The sequence below is a fragment of the Alternaria postmessia genome (assembly GCF_024291825.1).
Source record: "Alternaria postmessia strain BMP 2775 chromosome Unknown scaffold_12, whole genome shotgun sequence".
NCBI lineage: Eukaryota > Fungi > Ascomycota > Dothideomycetes > Pleosporales > Pleosporaceae > Alternaria > Alternaria postmessia.
In genome coordinates, this window is record NW_026260085.1 from 135,279 (window position 1) to 159,764 (window position 24,486).

General features: G+C 51.4%; 7 protein-coding genes and 1 non-coding gene across 8 annotated transcripts; 2 read left to right on the forward strand and 6 right to left on the reverse strand.

Annotated features, from left to right (window-relative positions):
- Positions 1 to 3,282: 3,282 nt before the first annotated feature.
- On the reverse strand, positions 3,283 to 3,927 carry J4E82_002939 (uncharacterized protein; the record flags this gene model as incomplete). Its single annotated transcript, XM_051729234.1, has 1 exon — positions 3,283 to 3,927. The coding sequence occupies one exon, from the start codon at positions 3,925 to 3,927 to the stop codon at positions 3,283 to 3,285; it is 645 nt and encodes a 214-aa protein (XP_051590949.1).
- Positions 3,928 to 7,040: 3,113 nt separating this feature from the next.
- J4E82_002940 (uncharacterized protein) lies at positions 7,041 to 8,048 on the forward strand (the record flags this gene model as incomplete). The annotated part of the gene is made up of 1 exon (XM_051729235.1): positions 7,041 to 8,048. The coding sequence occupies one exon, from the start codon at positions 7,041 to 7,043 to the stop codon at positions 8,046 to 8,048; it is 1,008 nt and encodes a 335-aa protein (XP_051590950.1).
- Positions 8,049 to 8,768: 720 nt separating this feature from the next.
- J4E82_002941 lies at positions 8,769 to 8,840 on the forward strand. Its single transcript has one exon. It is a non-coding gene; the product is annotated as a tRNA-Glu (tRNA).
- A 574-nt stretch (positions 8,841 to 9,414) lies between these two features.
- On the reverse strand, positions 9,415 to 13,729 carry J4E82_002942 (uncharacterized protein; the record flags this gene model as incomplete). Its single annotated transcript, XM_051729236.1, has 4 exons — positions 9,415 to 11,149; positions 11,198 to 13,240; positions 13,295 to 13,392; positions 13,511 to 13,729. 4 exons carry the CDS (start codon positions 13,727 to 13,729, stop codon positions 9,415 to 9,417), a joined length of 4,095 nt encoding a protein of 1,364 aa, XP_051590951.1.
- Positions 13,730 to 15,472: 1,743 nt separating this feature from the next.
- On the reverse strand, positions 15,473 to 17,052 carry J4E82_002943 (uncharacterized protein; the record flags this gene model as incomplete). The annotated part of the gene is made up of 4 exons (XM_051729237.1): positions 15,473 to 16,107; positions 16,158 to 16,671; positions 16,733 to 16,760; positions 16,844 to 17,052. 4 exons carry the CDS (start codon positions 17,050 to 17,052, stop codon positions 15,473 to 15,475), a joined length of 1,386 nt encoding a protein of 461 aa, XP_051590952.1.
- A 1,472-nt stretch (positions 17,053 to 18,524) lies between these two features.
- Positions 18,525 to 19,501, reverse strand: J4E82_002944 (uncharacterized protein; the record flags this gene model as incomplete). The annotated part of the gene is made up of 3 exons (XM_051729238.1): positions 18,525 to 18,644; positions 18,709 to 19,257; positions 19,328 to 19,501. The coding sequence occupies 3 exons, from the start codon at positions 19,499 to 19,501 to the stop codon at positions 18,525 to 18,527; spliced, it is 843 nt and encodes a 280-aa protein (XP_051590953.1).
- A 566-nt stretch (positions 19,502 to 20,067) lies between these two features.
- Positions 20,068 to 21,567, reverse strand: J4E82_002945 (uncharacterized protein; the record flags this gene model as incomplete). The annotated part of the gene is made up of 1 exon (XM_051729239.1): positions 20,068 to 21,567. One exon carries the CDS (start codon positions 21,565 to 21,567, stop codon positions 20,068 to 20,070), a length of 1,500 nt encoding a protein of 499 aa, XP_051590954.1.
- Positions 21,568 to 22,171: 604 nt separating this feature from the next.
- Positions 22,172 to 23,399, reverse strand: J4E82_002946 (uncharacterized protein; the record flags this gene model as incomplete). Its single annotated transcript, XM_051729240.1, has 7 exons — positions 22,172 to 22,392; positions 22,441 to 22,774; positions 22,825 to 22,918; positions 22,968 to 23,055; positions 23,103 to 23,202; positions 23,274 to 23,281; positions 23,333 to 23,399. 7 exons carry the CDS (start codon positions 23,397 to 23,399, stop codon positions 22,172 to 22,174), a joined length of 912 nt encoding a protein of 303 aa, XP_051590955.1.
- Positions 23,400 to 24,486: the final 1,087 nt, after the last annotated feature.

Here is a 24,486-nt window from a genome sequence, read left to right on the forward strand (position 1 = left end):
ATGGAGCTCTCTTACTGCTGGCTCGGTTGCGGCACAAGCCTAATGCCGCATTCACCACGGAGATATTGACCGGTTGTGGCGGCAGTAGGTACAATCAGATCATGGTCTATACGCAGACGATAGGAGAGTGTAGCGAAGCCAAGAGGACTTATGCGGCAGGACTTGTTTGGAAGGGGAGGTGCATTCCGTGCATGAGAAAAAGGCAGGGGCTTTGTCAAAAGGTATTCCATAGCCTTCCGAAAAATGCACCTTGACATCATTTTTTCTTAGATGCATGGCAAGATAGTGCTAGTGGACCCTTGGTAGTACCTCACAAGCGACGTTCTCGTGTTCTCGTGATGCTACTCCTACTACTAAACCCGGAAAACCTATCGTGAAGAAGCTCGGACTGTTTGCTGGATGCAGACGGGGGCTGAGCTTGCGAGCTTGCTTCACTATTCGCGGCCGCGGTGAGATTGCGATGATGAGCCAGCTGGGTTACGGGTATGCGCGGGGCCCAAAATGGGGAAATTATATAAAGAGACCCTGACGCTCATCAGGCCCGTGGACCATTGTGTGTTTCGAAACTTCAACTGTGTTGCTCATCTTCATAACCGTGGTACTGCCTTGCTAAATCAAGATCAACGGACTATTTCACCGCGACTGCCCCTTCCATCCATTGCGATCACCTCAGAAGCGTCTTCGATTCGACATATATCTTGCTCTTCTCCAGACCCAACTCGGCTCCATATTCACCTTCTTGCTACCTTTTGTTCATTCTGCTTCTGCCTACTGCGCCGCATCTGCCCCGGCTATTCACTTCCGCCCGCTCGATCCGGTCAACTACGCAAACGCAAACATGAAGGACTGCCCAACGTGCAAAGGCAACGGAACCACAAAGTGCGACGCTTGCAATGGCAAGGGCTGTCCAGCATGCAAACGATCCGGCAGCAACAAGTGCAGTGTGTGCGAGGGCACAGGCGCGATACATGCGGAGCATTGAAACTGGCCTTGTTTCCTGAACGAGCTGGAACTCAGAGGTGCGTACTTGCTCACCCAGGCTCGCACGGAGCGTCAGCACAGCCACAGGGCCCCCTCCCTTACAAAACGCATCACTCATCCTCATGTCTGAGCGCTAGCCGATTGCTTCCGAGGCACGACCGAGACATCGACTGACATATCGCAGATCATCCTCGTCTCATCCATTCATTCATTTCCCTTCATTCCATTAGCGTTTTACACACAGTCTTTATCGTCGCGCGGGCGCAAAAGAGACGATCGAGTTGGTCAGAGTGTGGGGGGTGCGGTTCGTAAAGCGAGGTGATACGCAAAAGGGCGAGCGGCAGGATTGCGGCACTGAGAAACGCACGTCAAGCCAACACGTGCATGAGATTATACCCAAGGAGGCAATTTCCGATTGTTCCGGAGTTTCAAAGTTTGAGGCGTTGGCGGTTGGGCCCTCGGCCCTCGTTTTTTTCATTGGTTAAACTTAATTGTGATTGCGCAAAGAGCTGGAATACGCGGGATTTGTGGTATCGCGAGGTCGGGGGTTGGTTGCGGTTGGTGACGTTCTGCGGTTCCAACTTCCAACTTGACTTTGGCCGAGGGGGCTAGTATAGCGGCTGGCCGTTTTTTGCCAGCGCGATTGACACTCGTTGCTCAGGTACCAATCATCAACATCATTTCCACCCGTAACGCGGCACTTTTGTCATGCACCGGCAAAATCTCGTTTTCGTTTACGAGACTTTCACATGCAGATACGCTGTCTGGTCTTGCCCAATGGTCGAATACCAGCTTCATTCTCGATGATTATCGCTAGGTGCCTAACCAAAACGAAAGGAACAATGCTTTGCACTGTTGATTCAGCCCAAGGAGGTGCAGATACCATACCTTGGCTGCAACCCATCGGCACGATACGGTGCATAGCAACGACGAGCCGCTCACAATCCACATAATTTCAACGTATCCGAACGATGCCCTTGGATAAGAACTATTCCAAGAACAGCTTGCACATACCATAGTTATGTTGAAAGCTCGGGAAGCGGCATAGTCCTCAACGACTGGGACCAGACAATCAACTAGAGCGATAAGAACAAGATTGTGTGATCCTTTATTCAGTTCCATGTGGTTGCGGGTTGGCGGAGTTGTGCGGCCAGCCTGTCGTCAGTAGATCATCGCAGCACCACTAGATGCAGTGGGTGACAACCGTAGTATAAGCACGACTCCAACGTAACGAAAGAAGGTCTGTGAAGTCGAGTTTATGATTCGAAGAGCTGCTTTTCGAGATCTTGGATTTCTGGTAGCGACACCTCACACCCAAGGTAAAATTACCGCAGCTTTTCTCTCAGTTATTTCATCAACTTGACTCACATTCCCTTCTTCTCCCTCAGTCTGAACACAGTCTCGACCTACACGACATATTGGCAATGGTACGAATCCTCAAAAGGCTTGTGGAAGCCTGCCTCCCCACTCGACACGTCTATCGATCTTTGGAACAACGCCCAGCACGCAACCCGTTTCAACGACAAACTACAGTCAGAAAAGATGAAATCCCCTTCAACACTACAGAGCAATTTATCGCAACCTATCTCGAAGATCTCACTCAGTGCTGCATCTGTTTCGAAGCCTTCGATCACGATAAACATACGCCAACCCGTTTCACTGGACCGAACGCTTGTGCCCACGTCTTCGGAGGCTCATGCTTGCGCAGGTGGCTGAGGTCAGCCATCGCTGGCACAGATGTCTGTCCAATATGTCGGAGACAGTTGTATTATCGGCTTGATGGGCCTCACGTGATCAGTACTCCCGTGTCGGACAACAGTGGAATTGCACTTGGAGTAGTCGAGCATGATTGTCAAGGCGAGAGGTTGGTTGAGCAGATTGAACCAAGTCTGCTACACATGCACAGGGAGATATTTGTGCATTCATCTGGCACGGACTAACTAGCCGCGGAAAGTCATGTTTACAGCGAAGTGGCTGGGCTTGGTATCAACCCGGAATCTTGCGCAAGACTGAGTACCTTCTTTCAATGATATTACCGAAGCTACGATGGAAGGTCAACGGTGCACATTGTGCAATTAGAGACAGCAACAATTCGTGTCGCACGGCATTACTTCACGCAGAAAATACTACTGGGTGACGGAATATATGAGATGTTGTCGCTCTGAAGCTGTAAATCTTCACACTATCCCCACTTCGTGGTCTATTCACACAATTTCATCAACAAACTCACCCGTCCAATAGTTTCCGTTCGATGAGATTCCGTATCATGCGTACATATTGGTCAACGATACAGTGTAGCTATCATCGAACCCTCTTTACCAAAAATCTCAACAACGCAAAGTCCTCCCCAAGATATGCCACATCCTCCGTGCGGGTAGCCAGCTCATCCCAAGGCACAATCTTCGCTTCCGTATTCCATTCCATTTCCATCTCCTCGCCCACAATCTTCCACATGTCCATGAACGTCTTCGGGTCATGCAGCGTAAATTCTTTTTGCCCGTTCTCTACGTTCCATTTTGTTCGCTTCGTGATATCGTTCGTTCCACCTTGGTATCCGATGATCACACTACCCGTCTTAGTAAACTTGACCACTTCCTTGCATGCTAGAATTTGCGTGTTCCAGTCCCACTGATGTAGGACATGTATGATGGAGACAACATCTATTTGGCCAAATAGTCGCTCCATTGCTCCATTGGGATGCAAGAGGTCGGACTCAATGTATTGCGCATGGAAGCGATCTTTGTCATTGAAGAACTCGAATCCAAGTTTCCAATGGTCGACTATATCGGTGCCGATCAAGTTTTGCTCGGGAACGCCATCGAGGGCTAATCTGCGGAGATCTTGGCCTATGTAGCATCCGATGTCCAAAAACTTGCCGCCAGCTTTGAGGCGCGGGAGCAGTGCTCTATAAGCGGGATGACAGGAGACGGCAGGCGATAGGAACATGCCTATTCCAGTACATGGATATGGACGAATGGACCATGCCTTTTCGCGCTATAGGATGTGAGGTTGTAGTTACGCAGTCAACGGGAGACTTTCGGCTTACTATAGCATAAATATGTTTGTAAACATCTTCGGATTGAATGCCACTGTATGTTTCTAGGTGTTGCCGCACCTGCAGTGAGACGTTAGTGAATCGTGTATACAAGTTATAGATCTCTTGTATCGTCTTACGACTGACCTCGGGCGTTATTTTGTGATCGATGTTCTCCACCCACCACGGATAGTCCTTACTCGGCTTCTTTGCCGCCACTGGATCTGAGATAGCCTCTACCATAGCCACCACATCAGATGAAGCCTTGTGCTAAGGTAGAAGAACAAGCAAAGATTGTGTAAAGATGAAAAATCGCGCATGGCGCTGATGGTAAAAGGGTTGCGCATGTGATGGGTACCGTGCCGTATAGTCCAGACTGGTCTCGGTCTGGCGCATCTGCTAGTTGCATACAAAAGCAGTCATCTTACGCCCCGTTGTCTGGAAAGTCACATAGTTGGTCACGAGTATTCACAACAAGGTATATTGTGTCATACAGTAGTTGCATTATGAAGATTGCTCATAATCTGCTATGCTACACACAAATGCAAGTTTTACTGCGTGCAAAGCTCCTGATGCGTGTCGGGGGTATAGGCTTCTCATAGTGGTACCATAGATAGGTGACGTATAGAATTCAACCCAGCGAGACGAGAGTATGTACTTAGCAAAATGGATTGTATGGTTCTACTGCGCGTGCTATGGCGATGTAATTTTTGATTACTTACATAAGCTTACCACCAGTTTCAGGTGGCCAAATAATTTCTGGTAGAGAAATCATGGGCATGAATATCGGCTCAGATGCAACAGCCACTCAGCATGTTATGTACTTCCACAAAGCTATCGAAATCCAGGACCATCACCAGTTATACACTTGAAGTGCGGGCACAGAATTATTGGCCCAGTGCAATGGATTCGTGTATCATGCAGGTTCCGTGGTAGAACTTCATATCGTAACGCTAAGAACGGTATTTAATGTAGCCCTAGAGTGGAGTTATGAGCTGCGGGTCGGAAACTGCGCCGGTCTGTGAAGAAGGTTCCGGATCGTCATCATGGCCTTGTAGACTCAAGAATGCTTACGCACTTCGCGGTCTCGTATGGTAAATAGATATGCTGGAGCATATATCAAGCCTTCTGTAGTCGCTCCGCGCTAGGTAGGCGTTCTGGCAGGTCATGCCTATGTAGGTGCCGATGCAGTAGGTGCTATGGACGTGATCGTGCTCGAATGGCCGCATACCAAGGGACTTGTATTTTATGCTCCTAATACGAGTATCAGTCGTTAAATCTGGAGCCATATTGGCCTACATGTTATGGGAGGTGTCGCTTTTATATTCGTGAAATGACCTGTTCTCGTCGCGATGGCTCCATAATGTTACCCACTAACAGTCCAACAGCCGGTGGCAGCTACCTTGCCGGTTTCTGCCAACCGAACCTTGCTGCAGAACCTGTCGAGTGGGACAGGTTCCAGATTTTGCAACGAATGCGGCCGGTGAAGAAGTTGCAATCGCTCTTGATATTTCGGGGCATCTTGCTGGCGTTGTCGCTACAGTGATATTTACGAGAAGTCGAAAACTCAGAAGCAAATACTATGAAGATATTATCTCAAAGTCAATTGCCATAAGACGTCGGAGGAAGGAGAAAGTGTATGAACCAGGCATACTCTTCACAACCTACCAGATGAACAACGGGTCGACGGTAGGAAGCGAGCCTTGGCCAATTTAGCCGTTGCTTGTTTCTTCTGTTGCCGCCTGCTAAAGTTTCTTGGCTCGGAAATGAAGGTCCGTGTGACATGGAAGCGACATTGGAACGCATAGAGACAAGAGACCCACTTGGACAACACAAAACATCGGTGGGTTCTCCTGGGCGGCATTGACCTCGCGCGAAGGAAGGTACTGGAAGCCAGTCATTGATCGTGCCCTTACTCGTCCTGGGAGCTGTTGTGTTTGGATGCGTGTGAAAGTGCCAAGGTGTGACAAAATGTTCCGTGGATTTGTCGAACCCTACGATCTGGCTCTCAACTGGAAAGCAAACATACTGTACACCGTATTCCGTACGAATTGACGTCGTTACCAAGCGCCTGGAAGTGTCATGCCCGTGGTGGAGACGCGCGCTGTCGTTGACCCACAAAACAGGAGGCGTGAAACGATGAGAGTCGGAAGCGAACCACACGGAGATAAAGCGTGGAAGCTACCATCGGTGCTACGGAGGTGTTTGATACAAGTTAATGTATGTGAGGTGTAGAGGTGAGCGCCTTGCCGTTTTTCCGTGTTTGCATTCATGCTGCTTAACTACAGGAGATTTGGTGACGCGTAGACGTCGTTCGTCGCGCACTGAGTCTAAGCGAGTCGAGACGGTTCTGGTGCTGCGGGCGGGACGAGTCGCACCTCGGCAGCTTGTCTCATCTCACTCCACCGAACATCTCAACTCTCAATTACTGAATGAATATCCATCGTAACTATACAGTGTACACATTGGAGATCTGAACTTGAGACTGCACTGCCGAATATCACGGCTATGACGTTGTGTTTGCATACAGCGCCTCCTCAATCTTCAGCTCCTTCACGTTTCAACTCTGAAAGATGCCTGCGTCGATCAGGAACACCACGCCGAGAACTGTTTACCGCCAGGATCAAACGCTATTCCGTGAAACAAGCAATGCCATGACAAGTGACAAGTCCACATTTCGAACATCGAGTACCCCAGCTCCACAGCCCTGAAGCATTGTACACGGTGTAGGGACGGCAACAGTACCTTTTCTGTCAGCTCCACTCCTTTCATCTGACACATGCACACAGCAATGCGCCATTTCCGACATGGTAGCATCTGAGTATAAGTATGACTTGCGCCCAGCCATCTACAGTTCCTCACCACCACAATCATTCAGTCAGTCGACATTCGCTCACTACACATTCATTCTTTTTCAAACGCTTGAAGCGTCTCACATTCTTTACTATCTTCGTTGATCGATCTCGAGGTATCTTTTGAACACCAACCTTTTCGTCAAAACCGGACTTTCCAACACACCAACAAAATGATTTCCAAGATCCAGGCCGCTGCCATCCTTGGCTCCCTTGCTGCCTCCGTCAGCGCCCACGGTCACTTGTCTGCCATCAAGGTTGACGGCAAGGACTTCACCGCCTACGACCCTTCTTTCCAGTACCAGAGCCCTCCTCCCGAGGTCATTGAGTGGTCTTGCCCCGAGTGCCAGGACAACGGTTTCGTCGACCCCTCCATGTACGACGATGCCACCAAGATTGCTTGCCACAAGGACGCAACTGCTGGTGCCAAGGTAGCTGAGGTCGCTGCCGGTGGCAAGCTTGACATCTCCTGGACCACCTGGCCCGAGTCCCACGTCGGCCCCGTCATCGACTACCTCGCCAAGGTCGACGATGCCACCGCCGCCAAGTCTACCGACCTTGAGTTCTTCAAGATCGACGCCGCTGGTTTCTCGGACGGCAAGTGGGCTTCTGACAAGCTCATCGCCAACAACAACACCTGGTCCGTGACCATCCCAGACAGCATCGCCCCCGGTGACTACGTTCTCCGTCACGAGATCATCGCTCTCCACTCCGCTGGACAGGAAAACGGTGCCCAGAACTACCCCAAGTGCATCAACTTGAAGGTCACCGGATCCGGTACCGCTACCCCCGCTGGTACTCCTGCCAACAAGCTCTACACTGCCACCGACCCCGGTATCAAGGTCAACGTCTACGGTGGTGACATGTCCAGCTACGAGATGCCCGGTCCCGCTCTGTTCGACGGTGCCAGCTCCGGCTCTGGCAACGCTTCTGCCCCTGCCGCTAAGCCCTCTGCCACTACTCCTGCCGCTTCATCTGCGCCCGCTGCTACCAGCGCCGCCCCTGCTAAGGTTGTCTCCACTCCTGCTGCTTCCTCCGCTGCTGCCCCTGCCTCCACCGGCAGCGCCAGCATCGCCGACAAGGAGTTCACCCTCGACACCTTCATTGCCTGGCTCGAGGAGAAGGCTGGCTCTTCGTCCAGCCAGAAGGTCCGCCGCCACCCCCGCGCTTTCCGCGTTTAAGTTCTTGACGCGACGAATCTTTCTCGAGCAGACCGGTTATTGAGACATGATCAATAGAAGATGTGACGGGAGAGACCCGGAGGACGGTTGATGATGGAAAAGCTCTGACACTTGGTGTTCTTCACTTCTTGTATCTATTTGCATTGGGTCGCTTTGGCCCATTGCTCCTTTGACTGAATGATATGTGTTGCACCCATGAAACTTATTTCCTCTACTTTTGAGTGATGTGACTGATTCGAGATTATGCGCATTGGAACAACAGCGGTCCTTCTATTTGAAACTGTCAGCGAATCATGCTGCTCAATAGCTTCAACCCAGTGACATCGTGATAGTTGTGAACAAGTGTTTGTTGAACTAAGCAAGCGATACCACTACATTAAGAAAAGAAACTAAACACCTCTTACGGCAAAGTACTTCTTTTTACTACAATAAAGCGTATTAGATCTATATAGATATAGATAAGAATCCTAGAAGACTACAATACTGTAAATCTTTATAGTTGTTCTTATTAGGAGATAATAGACTGTAATATGTACCTTATTATTTCTGTATCTATCTAGTTTTTTCCTTGTATGAGATGATACCATGTGCGATAGCCCCACTTATCAGCGAGTCCGCTCGAACCCACATTTCACGATGCGACCGCTTTCATGATCCTTTGAAATATGGCTGCTCCCGTCATATATGTTCACATTTGTCTTCTTTCCATCAATCAGATCATCCGAATTAGTCCATCGGCTAGGATATCTCGCTTTCACCGAGAAGAGCCGGGTTCGATTCCCGGATTCGGAAATCATCTTTTTGCACTTTGTTGCTCCATCGCACTTTCCATACTGGGAGCGACAAACAGAAGCAGCAACAGATGTTTTTTTGGCCACAATGCGCAACGAACCCAAAGGAATTAGATATTAGATTTCATCCAAGGCTGCATGTCCAAGAGCCAAGAGTAGTGTCTAAACCTACTGGATCTTTGGTCTGCTTGCACCAATTTATTGTTATTGTTTTTTGCATTTCAACTAATTGGTCGGTTGTATGCAAACACCTACTACAGCACATTTAGCATGACGAGATACGAGATGGACGACTTCACATATCATCCTTCTCTATATAACGTGTTCACCCGGATTACAAGGCAAGCAAACACATGGCATTCTTCAGACTGCACAAAGCTGAACATTCATGAACAAAACTTCAGCGAGAAACATTATCATATTCCGTCCGGATCGTGTTGTACTAAAGAGAAACCGTGGCAAACCATGCCGTTTTCCCATCAAGAACGCCTTAGCTACCCTGGCGATAATCATACATGGTCATAACAATACATTTAGTTTCACCAAAACGCCCCCATATATGCACATCGCATCCCCTAAGAGGAGTACCTCCACGTCTCCGCCCCATGCACGTTCGACGCCGATGCAGGCTGCAGAGGAGGCAGAACAGGTTTCTCTTCTCTCGGTACAGCTACAAGACCACTTTTGCCATCATCGCTGATGGGGCTAGGTGTCGGTCGCTGTGGCTCACGTGGTGGCGGTAGACGCGAGGCTTGAGCCGGAGACACCTGCATACTCCTGGGTAAGTCGTTCGACATGCTAGACCGGGAGCCCGTGGGCGGGTAGCGTGGTTGTGGTGCCTGTGGCGAGCGCGCAGTCATGGAAGGCGTGGCTGTGGAGCCTGTTGACGTAGCGAGCTGCTTAAGCATCTGCTCCCACTTTGGTGCTTCGGGGGTTGAAGTCGTCCTGTTCATCTCGCGCTGGAAAGCGTCCGGAGACTGGAACTGTGCTGATGGCCTTGGTGCAGGGAGGCCCGTTGGCGGCGGTCCACCGTACACGGGAGAAGGCGCAGCTCCATGTGGTGCAATAGGCCTTGGTGCAATGGAAGTAGGTGTACCGCTACCCCTCGACATGGGCGGCTTTGGCATCCATTCAGGTGTGATCCCACCGTCCAGACTATAGGGTGATATGTAAGTTTTTGTCCTTCGCAGATAACAGTTTCGGAGGTAGGGGAAGTTCATGACGTAATTCAAGTACTCAGTGGGGGATTGGGCAGCGTAAATAATGTTAGAGGAGGGTGTGACGGCGTACATTGGAGGTTTGGGAGTCCCAGTAGGGTTGCTCGGCATGCTGGAGATCGAGGAGCGACCATGCTGCGACGCCTGGGTCTGACCGCTTGGCTGGCCATACAACTGAGCAGCATTCTGTCCCACGACCGGCGAGTATGGCGAGGGCGGTAACTGGCCATGAGGGCTGTTAGAGTACGGGTATGGTGGCAGGGCGTTGCTTTGCGATGCTGGCTGTGCATACTTGTCGATTCCATTGAGCAAGGGCCCGGATGTCGTCGGCTGTGCTTTCCATGAGGGAGTAGAGCCGTTTGGTGGCGGTATATATGGTTGATACTGAGCTTGCTGTTGCGAAGATTGCGGCGGTCGATGGGAGTGGTAGCCTTGGTATGACTGTGGTCCGTACTGGCCTTGTGGCATGCGGTGATCGTAGCTAACGTTGGGCTGATGTGCTACCGGCGAATTGGGATTCTTGCGAGTGTCAGGGTTGTACACCGGCGATCTCCAGGCCCCCGACGCTGACTCTTTCGGCTTGTAGGCGTACGGCCGGCCATCTTGCGTTGTATATTGCATCGGCGTACGAGGAGGCACCGCGATTGGAGCAGGCTTAATCGGATATGAGGCAGGGTACGAAGTCCGGTGGAAAGCTGGTACTGGGGGTGGGGGTGGCTTCACGGTGTCGAGGAAGTTGCTCTTAGGGTTGTTCCTTGGCTTCGCAGGATTCTCAGTATACTGGGGTCTAGCCTCAGTAGAAGGCTTCCCGAGGTAATACCAAAGGCGGTCCTCCTTGCTCAGGTCGACCTTTGCCAGCTTCCGAGTAACTTCAGGAGCAGTGTGCCATTCAGCCCACTTGTGTTCAGAGTTAGGGTCGTGGAAAGGGTCGCCCATCTCAGGTACACCATCGGTGCGATTTGCGATGTCAAGAGATGCATCACTCTCCTTGAGATGTTCAGGAAGCGGCTTGGCGTTTGCAGACGGTTTCGGCCGCTGCGATTCGTCGGGGTGAAGCTTGAGTATGTACTTCCATTCAACTTCGACGCGATCACTGTACACTGTTAGCAAGCTAAAACGATCAGCGATGTGCACTACATACCCGTCAGGTAATACATCCACCAGTACAGCCTGCTCGCCAGGTCTGTTCTCCACAACCTGTGCACCGTAGATTTGGTACATCTCACCGCCCACATACTGGAACTGGATGACATCCTTGGGTTTCAGTGTTTTGCCATAGGCTAAGACAAACTTGTCCTTCTCCAGTGCATCCACATCGACGGTCTTGTTGTTCCGCTTTTTCGGTCGGTGGAAGCGGCATCGGAAGTCATAGCCATCGTAAAAGTATTCCGTACCCTCTTCATCAAAAGTGGGCATAGGACCAAGGTCGACCTGGACACCAGCTGCTACTGCACACGTAGCATGGAAAGCCCTGGTACATTTCTTTTGCGAACATTGGAAGACAGCGCCGCGCTTGGATCGGCAGTAGTTGCACTTCAGTTCCAAGCGATCCTTGCCAATATTGGCCACATTGCACACAGTTTCGACATCGCCTTTGTTGACAATGTAGGTTTCAGGCGTGTAGTCCGCGCAGATTCGGTGAGCCTGCATGCCTGTGTCTGTCGGCAGCAGGTCATCGAACTCGACATCGTTAGGACAGAGAATGCAAGGCATACCCCGACCTGGAATCCTGATACGGATGCGAATGCGCTTGAGCTTCTTGGGTCTCGACGTCTCCTTGGGATCCTCCTTACCACGCTTTCTTTTGCTGCCGGCTGACTTGCGTCCTGGCTTTGCTTTGGTCTTGCCGGCAACACTGGCTGGAGGGCTGGGTAAACGATCCGCACCGTCGTCGTCGTCTTCTTCGTCGTCAGTCTCTTCGTAGTACTCTGGTGTTGGCTCGCCTCTGAGCTTGCGTTCGATTTCGTTCACGTCGACCCATACGCTGTCAGATTCGCACATGCACTTCTTCGCGATTCGTCCATAGCTCAGCCATGACTCGTTTGCGAAGTTGACCGACTCTGCGCAGTTGTAACCGATATTGTAACCCGAATGGTAACCATAAGGATACGTAATGACGAATTCACCCTCGTAATGTACCAGACGGTTGACCTTGATATTGAAGTCCCTCTCCAAGCGCTGGGGAGAGATCAGGTAGGTCTTGTGACGAAGGAATTGCGAGCAATGTTTCGCGTCGTTCGGCCAGATGGTCTTCATGGCAGCTTCGAAGCGTCGAGCATCCTCTTGGGATATGCTATACCATTGCTTGGGAGCACCAAAGTGTATGTAGTTGATACTGTAGAGATCTACATCTTCCAGATGCCAGGCGAAAGTGGCTTTCCACATACCTAGATAGAGATAGGCTGTGTTAACACCGGGCACTTTGGTTCCAAGGACGTCCAGAAGGTTGGGCAGCTTTGCAACGTTCCAAGAGGTGGTCGAGTCGTCAAACAACGAGCCAGGCATATCAGCTCCGTACATGGGCGAACCATAGTTGATCGTCTTCCAGTAATTGTCCTCGAGTTCTTTGCATCGTTCGACAGTGTACTCCTCCAGGCCAGGCAGGTGGTAATCAAAGTCCTCAAAGGCAGCCTCGTCGATGTAGTCGGCCACTGCGCCACGGTTGTTCAGGCGTCGAGAAGAAACAGACTTCTTCTCGTCAGCGGTCTTAGCTTGCCGACCGCGCGCCCTAGCAGGTGGTGTATCGCGCGCTTCCTTCTTGATCCTCCTCGCAGGCGTCTTCTTCTCTTCCTTTCCGGGCGAAGTGGGTGTGGGCGGAACTTCAAGCTCCTCCTCGTCATCGTCCTCATCCTCGACTGGCTCCTTCTTCACCTGGCGTCTGCGCGATGGTCGACCGGGTCCGCGCTTAGGAGCAGGCGAGGCATCGCGGTTTGCGGGCGCCGCGCGAGACGAACGGGTACGAGATGGGGCTTCCGCAGCAGCTTTCCGACGTTCGCCTCTCTTGGCCGGAGGCTGGTGATGTGGCTCATCCGTTACGGCTCTCCATTCCGGCAGATTGTATGACCGTTGTTTCTCAATGTTGGCTTGCGTGTATATGCCGTGCTGTCCAGCGAATTCTTGCGTAATCGGGTTCTTGACTTTGATACTCTTGACGGCTTCGGTGAGATCGGGAAGGGATTCGCGCCTGTTATCGGATAAGTTGGAAAGGCTATGCAACCGGAACTTATTCAATACTTACCATTCTGCTGGTGGAATAACTTTAACGATGCCGGACTTCATTCCATGTTTGTCAATTTTATCGATGAAGCGCTTGAAGTTGCGGAACTGGTCCATGGTCTATTCAAGCAGCAATTAGTATTCTGTATATTATTTCCGGCGCGTCATATTCATAACAACATTTGCGCGCATGCTTCTCGTCACAGAATAAGTACTCGCATGCCTCTTGGGGACTTACCGGCTTGAACACTGGTATTTTTCCTCCTTCAAAGTAATGATCGGGTTCGATGTCTTCCCCGTCATCGCTGTCAAGTTCTGAGAGTTCGGACGACATCCTCTCAAATCGCTTGTCGTTGTCTTCGCTCGTGGGCGGCGTTAGAGCCGGTTTGGTAGTGGAGTCATCGGGCGTAACGAGCGGTGCCTCGACGGAAGGCACGACATCTGGGGGTGCCTCCATAGTGAACGTAGTTGTTACTCGAGTCGTAGTGGTCTCAGAGGGGCTGTGGAGCTGTTGCCATGCGTCGCTTCTCCGCCAGGGCGGGCGCGCGTTGATCTATTGGTATCGCAACAATTTTCCCGACAGCGCAGGAGGTCCACAAGGCTTGTAGTGTTGTCAATATGAGCTATTGCCGGCGTCGGGGGTAGTAGTCGCTAGATGACGCTGGGGGAGGTGCGAAGGCGAGGGTGAGGAGGTTGCAGGTCGTGGGTCTGCGCTAGGCGTTAAGCGCAACCACCCCTGTCACTCATCGGCTGATAATGGGCAGTTGCGACAACACCTGGACAGCATCTGCTAAAACGTCTCCAGCTGTAATAGGCTGCGCATGTTCTGAGCCCACAATAGTCATATCCTATGAGTCGTGCGCCTGTAGCTCAGGGTGCATTCATTCTGCGTTTGCTGCTACGCGCAAGACGCGCTAGGTGTTGTGCGCCGTAACTGGCATGCACGTCATCCAAGGCCACATCTACAGATCTCATCTTATCAGATCCTCCCCTTGCTTCCCACCTGTCCACCATGCGATCGCCGACACAACAAGTCGAGATGAATATAGTCACAAAACTCACTGAGCATACCACTAGCTTCTCGTTTTTCTGTCTTACTTCAAAAACTGGACAGTCTATCCCTTCGGCATGCAGTTCTGCAACACAGCCACAGGGGAAGAAAAGTCCAAAGTAGGTCGTATGTGAAACATAGTTCCTGAATCTGTGGGGCTAAGCTTTTTTGACTGGCGCTGTTCAAACGGCTGCAGAGACCCGCTAGTTCGTGCATCACGCCGCCATATGGGTGAATAGGGCCGCGCCTCACTAACAACGTGGGAAGTCGAGACAACTGGTATCGAGCGGGAGAAGGATTCCTATGATCATACGGCTTCTAGAGTCATATGAATCCACTGTTACAGTGCCGTACGTCACTGTCGATTGACGGTGGCGTGAAGTGCAACGTGTGGACAGCTCAGTGCGATAGTGAAGTCGGGGTATCTTCACAACCTTGGTGCGACTCGCCTCACAAGTCAAGGTGCTCAGATTGATACTAAGGCTGCTTTCGTAGAGTAGGACAACCTGCTAGATACAGATGTCAAGTTTGAAAGTCTTATCAGTACGAGTCATGGAAGCAAAGCAATAGCTCAGACAAACCGGGGAGAACCTAGCCATGGATGCTTCAGAAAGAGAAGTGCGTATGCTGAGGCATGACAATCCATGTCTTTCTTGGTATGGTCATGATACTGGGAAAGCGTGAGCGTTGCACCTCCACACCGACACTTCGTACTCCACTCGCCAATCGGAAAACATGACGAGCCAGCGCGTCCCCCCATGAAAATTCCCCGGATCGACACGCGGCTACTGCCAGGGGCAGCCGCTCAGTCATCGTCATCCCTTGTCTTGTCTGGGCTCTAGCACAACGTCCATCTCTCCACGACAGTGACGCAACACAGACCACGAAGACAATCACTCAAAGTGAGAAGAATTGATGTTGTACAAGCCATTCATTAAGCGCCAGATCATACCCAGAATATAGTACAGCGTCCCATACCCGAGAAAATGTTGATCCTATGCACCGATGCTATGCTACTAAACACAATAGGCTTGCCAGCTCTTTCATTATTTCATCTGCTCAGATGCTCCAGATAGAGTGTCAAAGATTGCTTACACAATCAGTGTTCCCCAAAAGTGCTGGTCGTTTTGCAGGAAGTGTTGATCGACTCTATGACGATTCTCCTCCACGGGGAGCGCCGCGGAAACCGCCGCGCCCACCCCTGAAGTCTCCACGGCCACCGCGTCCGCGACCACCGCGGAAATCGCCCCGAGGACCGCCTCGACCCCTGCCACGGTATCCACCTCGCTCACCACCTGGGTGTCCACCTCGTCCCCGGCCGCCGCGGTTGTGCTGAACTTGAGAGAAGCCATCGTCAGCGGGAGTGGGAGCGGCAGGTGCCGCGCTTGGCTCGGGGGTATCGTCGGCCCAGCTCTGGGTGCTGGTTACGGCAGCACCGGCGTGTGGTGTTTCAGTCTCAGCGGGGTCTCGTGGTACCATCTCGAAGGATTCGGTGAGCGGGTCATCACCGCCAGTGGGTTGCTTGTCCCATTGAGCCTCTGCAGCAGCGTTGGCAGACTCCATTCCGATACCGGAAGCTGCCGGTGCAGCTGAGGCGTCATTTGTGGTTTCGTTAAGAGGCTTCGCGCCGGCTTCCATCTCAGTGAGAGTAGCGTTGGCGATAGTTGGGTCGGACACAGCTTCAGTCTCTGGGGCAGCTGCTTGGGACTGCGCAACGTCGTCGACCCAAGCCTCTTCAGCGGCGAATGGAGCCTCGTCGAGTGCTGCTTGCTTGACTTGGGAGTCTAGAGAAAGTCAGTCTAAAGCGACGCACTCAATGTGCTTTGGAACTTACAGGTAACGGTTAGTACCACACCCTCAGTAGATGGTACTCCCTCTTCCGCACCCTCGATCAGCTTCTCTGCGGCCATGACAGCGCCGGCATCTCCTCCGTAGACCTGGAGGAGAGCGCCCTCGAAAGCCTTGGTGAGGTCAGAGTCATCGTCCTCAAGTTGACGACGAGCAGCCGCGGCCCTCAAGAAGCGGGACAGTGTCAGCAACTTGTCCTTGACAATCTTCTGCTGCTCGAGTTGTGCCTCGGCCTTGATGGTACCCCTCAATGTCTCCAGCTCCGACAAGTGTGACTTGGACAGGACCTCCTTCTCGCGCGCGAACTTGGCCTCGAGCTCATCACCGTACTTCTTGTAGTTGGTGTATTGTTCTTCGTACTGCGCAAGCTGAGCCTGAAGGCTGGGTTTCCTCTCGGCTTGGGCTTTTTGGTCGGCGTTGATCTTCTTGGAGGCGAGGAGGTCGTCGAGAGAAACGCCGGGGTTCGCTGCGATTATCGAGTCGACCTTCTGGGTTGCGCTCTGCAGACACGGTGTAAGCCAGGGTAGGTGGGGTAAAGGCTGGACGGGACTGTCATCTTACCAGCTTCTTGTTGATGTTACGGATGTTCCTACGCGAGCGCGTCTTAGTAAGTGAGTCCTTGATATGTTGTAGCAATCATGGTGTCTGAACCACAATGCGGCTGCGACTTACTTCTGGACCTCGCGGAGGTACGAGTTGTCGCTGTCGGATCCATTGGCCTTGCCGGCGGGGTTGGAGCCGCCTGCACCAGCCTCAGAGTTGGTCTGCTCAGGCGCTGCTGGTACTGCCGTAGCCCCTTCTTGCTTGGCCTTCTTCTTGCGAGCGCTCTTCGACTCCCCTGTGACCAGGTTCTGCAGCTTGTTGACTACTTCCGAGGCCATTGTTGTGATTTGTTTTGGTTGCGTTGGTGATTCGCGTGACTTCTACACGTAGGTCGCGTGTCTGAAAAGGGAGATGGATTTGGGTTCTTTCGTTGTGCTGTTTCAAAGTTGATGGTTTGGGCACTTGGTCGCCTGCCATCAACGTAACTGCGAAATTAGCGTGGGCACTAGCGTCTCGTGGGCATGACGCACGCCCTCTGCGTCTCAGCACCAACTACAAACATCAGTCAGTGTGATTAGGGAGAAAGATACACACTTGGCACGTCTGCTGCAAACCACAGTGATATTCTCTTCTTTGTACAGACCTTTAGGCATTCAGGTTTAGACAACTCTCCATCCAAGGATTCCGCATCTGTCCACTTTGACTGTGTCTCACTGCTTACACAAACTCACTCATGACTTACAAGAAGAACAACATCCATGCCCAAACAATATACTACAGCAAACTCAAGACCTGCTTAATATATGCTTTACCCACCCTGTTGTAAATTCAACCTGGACCTCGTCAACCGACACAGTCTACTACCATAACCATGTCATCACCAACACCACTTCCTACCAGAGTCCGGTTCCTCGCCGATATTGGCAGCTCCTATATCGATTTGAACGGGACTTGCGATATCTGTCACGGGGCCTTTGATAGAGGACATCACATAGCAGTACGCACAAAATGCCAACACATCTTCGGCCTATCCTGTCTCACTCGATGGACCTACACTAATGGAGAGCAATTAAACACCTGCCCCAATTGTCGTAGAGCTCTCTTCATAAAACCTCCAGATTTTCCCGTCTTCGCGGCGGGATATTATTCAGACAGCTCGTACTATTACTCACTAGACATGTGTACGAACCCAGTCTCATCGCGAACCATCGTCATCCACATCTGGCATCAGATGCGTCAGGTAAATCCCCAATTTATAATCTATAATGGCAACATCGAGGCTCAAATACACAGAGCCGGACAATATTTTGCAGATAATTTCGGACTCATTTTCCGCATCGATCCTACTCATCTAGTCAACCTGAGAGAAGTCGCCAAAGATATGATTAGAGAGCAGGCTGAAACACAAGATGTTTTCGAAGATGCGAGCATTGGTGGCATGCCATGTAGGTGGGTTAGAAACCTCGAGGGTGTATGGCTGCCGCGTGTGGCTGAGGTTTTTGGCTGGCAACTGGAGGAGGTTCGGATACATCAACAGTATACATTGCGGCTTTCTGATTCTGTATGGAAGTTCGCGATGTAGTGTGGGCTATCATTTTTTTTTTCCCTGAATGAGCTTAGCCCTTGACTGGTTCTTACTTTAGTGGAAGATTACAAACATGGTGGCAATATTGGTCTGTCAGGTCCGTGAGGATTGTAGTTACACCAAACAGATAGAAGTATGAATTTTCTTTGTGAGTACAATGCGCAGCAGAAGTCGTATGCTTTACAGCAAGTTTACACTTGCTGATATAACTCGCCACTTCTTCATTTACTCAAACTTCATCTTGTTAACGATACTCCCGATTCCCTCGACGTACACCTCCACCTCATCTCCATCTTTCAAGAAACCCTTCGGTTCCATGAACAGTCCCACTCCACTCGGTGTGCCCTGTAGAAGTGAAAACACAAAGTCAGTACATGTCTCACTTGCAATTCATACAGTTTCAACTTACCGTCAGAATGACAGTTCCAGCCCTCAACGTAGTCCCCCGACTCAAATGCTCCAACACCTCACCCACCTTGAAGATCATATCATCAGTGCCAGTTTCCTGCCTCTTCTCCCCATTGACTTTGGTCCAGTACTTCAGTTTCTGCGGATCGGGAATCAACTTTGGCGAAACAATACACGGTCCTACCGGCGCAAACTTATCAAAAGACTTTGCATATCCAAACTGGCCGCCGGATACAGAAGCGGGTAACTGGTAGTTCCGCGCAGAGACATCGTTGGAGATTGTGTAGCCGAGGAGGTAGTCGGCATAGTCTTTTGCTGCGATGTTTTTGCAGTCCTTGGAGACGACGAGGGTTAGTTCGCCTTCGTAGTCGAGTTGGGATTGGCAGGAGGGGTGGATGGGGATGTCTTCTAGGGGACCAGCGAGGGCGTCAGATGGTTTAGTGAAGATGGCTGGGTTGGAAGGGATCTGGAGATTGCATTCTTCCGCGTGGCGGCGGTAGTTGAGACCGACGCAGAGGATAATGTTTGTTGTTGGGAGAGGACATAGTAGCTATGTTGTTTTCCCGTCAGATTTTCCCAAGAGCTCTAATTTTCTCCTCAATGGACATGCGAATACATACCTTTCCGACAGTGGTCTTCTGACCTGTCTTCTTAAACCCACTCTTGACATCTCCTTCCAGAACTTCTACACTGCTCCCCTCAATCTCCTTTGTCGGAACTTCCTTTTCCAAATTTCCATACACTGTCTTCCCATCTTTATCCTCGAAACGGATCAATCGCTCAAATGCCGACATCGCTCTTGTCGTTGTACTGAGATAGTTCACTCGGAATGGCAATAACAACGACTGTGACCTTGGAACGAAAGAAGTCAATCTAGATGATGTAGCAGTAGTACGTGTGCAGCGTACAAGAGAGCTAGCGAACATAGAGTCAGGGATAAGGAAAAAGCTTATGAAGCAGTCAAGAGTGTTGATGCAAGAGGCGCGTTGTGGAGTTCGGGCGATTTGCCCCACGTTCGCGTCGCGGGGTCGACGTTCGGCATTGGGATGTGGAGATGTCCGTTTCCCGAAGTGCAATCGACGGGATCTTTTTGTGTGAAGATTGTCGAAACGAGAGCATGAACGCGTTGTACCCGACAATGGATTGTTACGAGATTGATGAAATGTCCAACATCTCGGATCTGCAATACAAAAGACATAAGGAAAGGATAATCTTGACAGCGTCGTCTTTTCTGTACAATATGCGCTTTGTTCGTAGCGCACCGGGTATCCGCTCTACGTTCCATCTTTCATTACTAGACATCTAGACATCTATACCTTCTGTGCCAGACCCGTGTTCCCCAAAGAAGACGGAGTATCTCTCACCCTGTCATCTCGACATCCCCATTTCCGTTACTCGCCTGCACAACAGCCCCCGGATCCAACCTCCCCAAACACCCAGGACAATTATGCAGGACCATATGCGCAAACATATCACAATCGATACAAAAGTGACTTTCACAAGCCCTGCATTCATACCTCCCGCTCTCAGACGCCTTCTGCTCTTCGCTATCCTCTTCGTCCCTCTTCTCTTTGTTGACCTCGCCGTCTTGTTCCGCCTCACTTCTTTCATTATTGCTGCTTGGCGGATCACTAAAGGAAGCTAGACAGCCCACACACTGCTTACTTCCCTTTTCGCGGGCGCGCGACCAGGATACTGTGGACCAGTTGCGGAGGGGGAAAAGATGGTGGTAAGATCGCGCGAGATGGGTGGAGAGGAGCAAGGTGAGTTGGCAGGAGGGGCAGGTGATAGGTAAGGAGCAGACTTTTGCGCTGCAGCGAGAACAGGTGTAACCTCCCATTGTGAGGTTGCCGTGGCATGCGCACATGGTTAGTTGGTCTTCTACTACACGGGATGGGAAACCCATCATCATGAGTGCTGCGGCGGAGGAAGGATCTGGGGCTTGCGGAGCGGCTGGTGCTGCGACTGCCGGTGCTGTTGTACGGATTACGGGGGGTGTTGTAGTGGCGAGGAGGAGCTCCTTGAGCATTTCCTGATCGGTTGCGATTGTGTACTCGGATTCATCACCAGCGTTTGTCCGAGTGACAATTTCTGTGCAGATCTTGAGGCGCGCGCCCATACCAATTACGCTGACACGTATTCGGTCTCGTACGCAGGCTTTGACTGTTTGGTGTATATCACCCGGATCTAAACTCAACAAGCTCCCAAAGACAACAATGACCTCTCGCGTGCCGTGGCTTGGTGTGTGGTATAATGTTGCTCTTGCCAGTTCCAATGCGTTCTGCAAACTGGGCGCGCCCTTGGGCTCTTTGCCGTCATCTTTGCTTCTCAGGCCTTGTATCGCTGCAACGTGTTCTGCTGGGTTGCCCGAGAGCTCCGAGACTCGTATGCAGACACCATCGTGCATACCCAGTACGCTCATCTGCGATATAGGGTTTTGTTCGAAAAACTCGCGGATGTAGTCTTGTGTGTAGTTGATCATCGTGATGTATCGGTTGGGCCGCATGTCTTTTTCCATCATGGCCTCTGACAGATCAAGCACCAGGACGACGTGACGTATGATACCTCGCTGGAAAGGCTTTGTATCTTTCCGTAACCTTTTGCGCTTCCTCTCTTCTTCCCGTTCTTGTACGCTCTGTCCTAGTGTGCCATCGTCTGCCGGTTCTATCGTCTTCTGGACCGTCCGCGAGTATTCTGTTTCCCATGCCTGCCGCTTTGGCGGTTCCTTCACAGGCGCCTCTACTTTCCGCCTCTTGCCAGGCGCCGAAGATTGTGCGCGTGTGCTTGAAGTACCGCTCTTCGCACCAACGTACTCGTCGGCTGAACTCTCGTCATCGAAATCGTAATCCGAATCGGCCATTGTATGCGCGTGGGTCTGCAGGTCCGGCGGTCGTTGGATGGCGAGCGATCGCAGCTGTGACCGTCGTGCTGGGATGCGAGGCTGTACGTGTGGACTTCAAATGGACGATGCGCACGATTCGGTCTCGGGCGTGTCCGTCAAAGCAGGGTCGTGTGCCGCAAGAAAGACCGATGTTATGATGTAATAAGCTTCATATGTGACGTTGGATGGTGGCAGATACAACGGAAGATGTCAGTCCAAGCTTCCTCATCGTCAGCTACAGTTTCACTAAATTGTGGCAGGCACCGAGTGTTTGGATGGTGGTGAGTTCACTTGACGATCTTGGATCCACATGGGCGGAAGCGTGTCTCACACGTGATAGGCTCGACGCGCTCTCACGTTTTCATGTTCATGTTTTGCATGTGAAGACAGGTCTTGAATATCAGATAGATTCCATTCAGCAAACATTATATATATCGTAGCACAAGTCAGCATGACGCATCAAATGCGTCCAAGGAGCCCCAAAATGGTATACGCTATGTCGGGCAAAAGCCATCATAAGAACATTACGCCGCCGCTGCCTGTACAGCCCCGAGATTACCAGTCAACCCCTGATGGTCGACTCTTAATTATACGCGCCTGAACCAGCGACGGTTGGCATAGGCCAGTCGTCTTCGGTGATGCTCGACCAGAACACCCAAATCATTACTACTGATAGGAGGGTGAAGAGGGTTGAGAAGAGACCTCCGTTGATCTTGCCGTCGGTGCCGTTGCAGATGTGGACGCTGATGACATATTGGAAGATTTGGCCAATGGCGAAGAGGAGAGCAGCGGCAAGCAGATATACTGGGACGAGTTAGTACGAGCTGTATACAAGATTTGATAATTCCTTACGCATTGGCTTGCGCTCGCCGAGAATGCGCAGCACCAGGAAGGCCTCCAGACAGAAGAAGATGACGATGAAGACTAGTGGTACGAGTTGGTAGAGGGTGTACAGCGCGTAGGCTTGGTTTGGTACAAAGCGAGTGTCCTCCCAGTAACCCGTCCAGTTGAGTCCAGTATCGAGGGCGATATAACCGGTTCCGATGAAGATGACAAGTGACGAGATTAAGAGGAGACCGATGGATACTGCCGTGCCGTCGTCAAGTAGTTGGTAGCCAACGGCGCCGTTGAGCATGAGGATCCAGGACGTGGCGGTGATGGCAGCGATGTGGATAGCGACAAAGACCTGTAGTGAGATTAGACTCTGCATTCCGACATGCAGGACTGAGTACATACAATGCGCACAGTGCTGTTGAGGGGGAATCCGCCAATAGTAAAGATTTCGCAGATGGATATGACGATGTAGCCGAGGAGGAAGAGCTGCATTTCTCTGCGAGCTGTTAGCCGTGCAATCTCAATGCGCGTGGATGACTGCGCACCTTCGTCCTACAGCAGCCTTCTTTCTTTGCGATCTCCATAGCAGGAACAGGGTGGTGAGGATTGCAATGCCGCAGATGATTATGGATCCTGGTGGTGTGAGCAAAACATCGTCACAATGCGCATATGCTTCGTACCCAAATTGTGCAGCCGGTCACCTCCACCCACAGGGAAGCCTTGCAGGGTGCAGCCATCTTGCCATCCGTTGTTGTCTATTGTCGAAGCTGGGTTGAAGAGCTGTGGAGCATGGGTTAGCGTCGCGTCGACGAACAATGGGCGGGCAAAGGGGTGCAGCGATCGCAACATACATAACAAACTGTCGCGCGTTAGTATAGACAACAAGATAGGTATCGTGAGTTTGTTTTACCCGGCAGAGTTGACCAGCTGTTTCCAGAGTCCCGACAAAAGTCATCGAACTTGCCGTATCTTGACATGTCTTTTTCGTTTCGGGCAGCGGAGCCTCAGCCTTGCCTTCAGGTGCCCTTTGTTGTGGGGAGCGATCGTTATCAGGCTGTGAGCGCTGCGATAGATAGCGAGGGAGATTGGCGCAACCACGATAGGAAGTGGAGGTGAAAGCGAATCGAGAGGTGATTGCGGCGGAGAGAGATGATGCGCTGCAGCGTATGTGGTTGTGGCTGGGGGAGCTTCCTTGAAACAATGCACGAAGCCAAGCCTTCCAGCTTTCGATGTCTGGTTACCAGGGCGTGCGGGCGGGTGATTGTGTGGCTGCACAATCTCACTGGTCCCAAATCGTCTCTCTCCGCTAAGCCAACCCCCTGCGATGGATGGCCTGAATTGGGTTTTGCGACAGCGATTATAGTGAGGGATGCCCGGTGACAGTTCTAGAAACACACAAAGCGAATCTCCTCCGGCCCTCGTCAGAAGCAAGAAACGAGGAACCACGATGCCGAACAAACACGTTAATCTCAGATGTGCCCAATCAGAGGTAGCGCATAGACGGCGCTAGTACGTTTGAGAAAGGAGGCCCGTAGATCAATGTGCATCCAGCGGCAGAGCGCCATGGGCCTTGATGTGTCAAATCCAGCATGACGCACAACGACTCTACCGGTGGTACAATGGAGTCATTCACTGTATTGACTTGCCCTTGCTGCGTCGTTGCGTTGCTCGACTCCCGACCCTTCCTGTGATACACAACTCTAATACACAACTCTATTCCAGCCACTGCTGACCTCGATCGTTGACCGCCGTGTTTGTATCCAGGTTGGCCTGGGGGCCGCGAGAGCTGCGTGTTTCGTCCTTGAAGCGAAGCTGCAGCTTGTAAACGTCAGGAGGGCCTCCGGCGTCTACTGTGTCGATTGGATGGGCCTTGACGGTTTTCTGTTTCAACGCTAGTAACTATAGTAACTCGACGATAGGTTTGGGGGAGATTAGAAACGCGTGAACGCGTTGGGTATATTAAATGCTTCGAGCACGAGCGTCTGCGATCAAAAACAAGTCTAATCCATCATCATCAAAAGCAGCCGCGTTATACATAGTATACACTGAAGAAAAGCACCTATT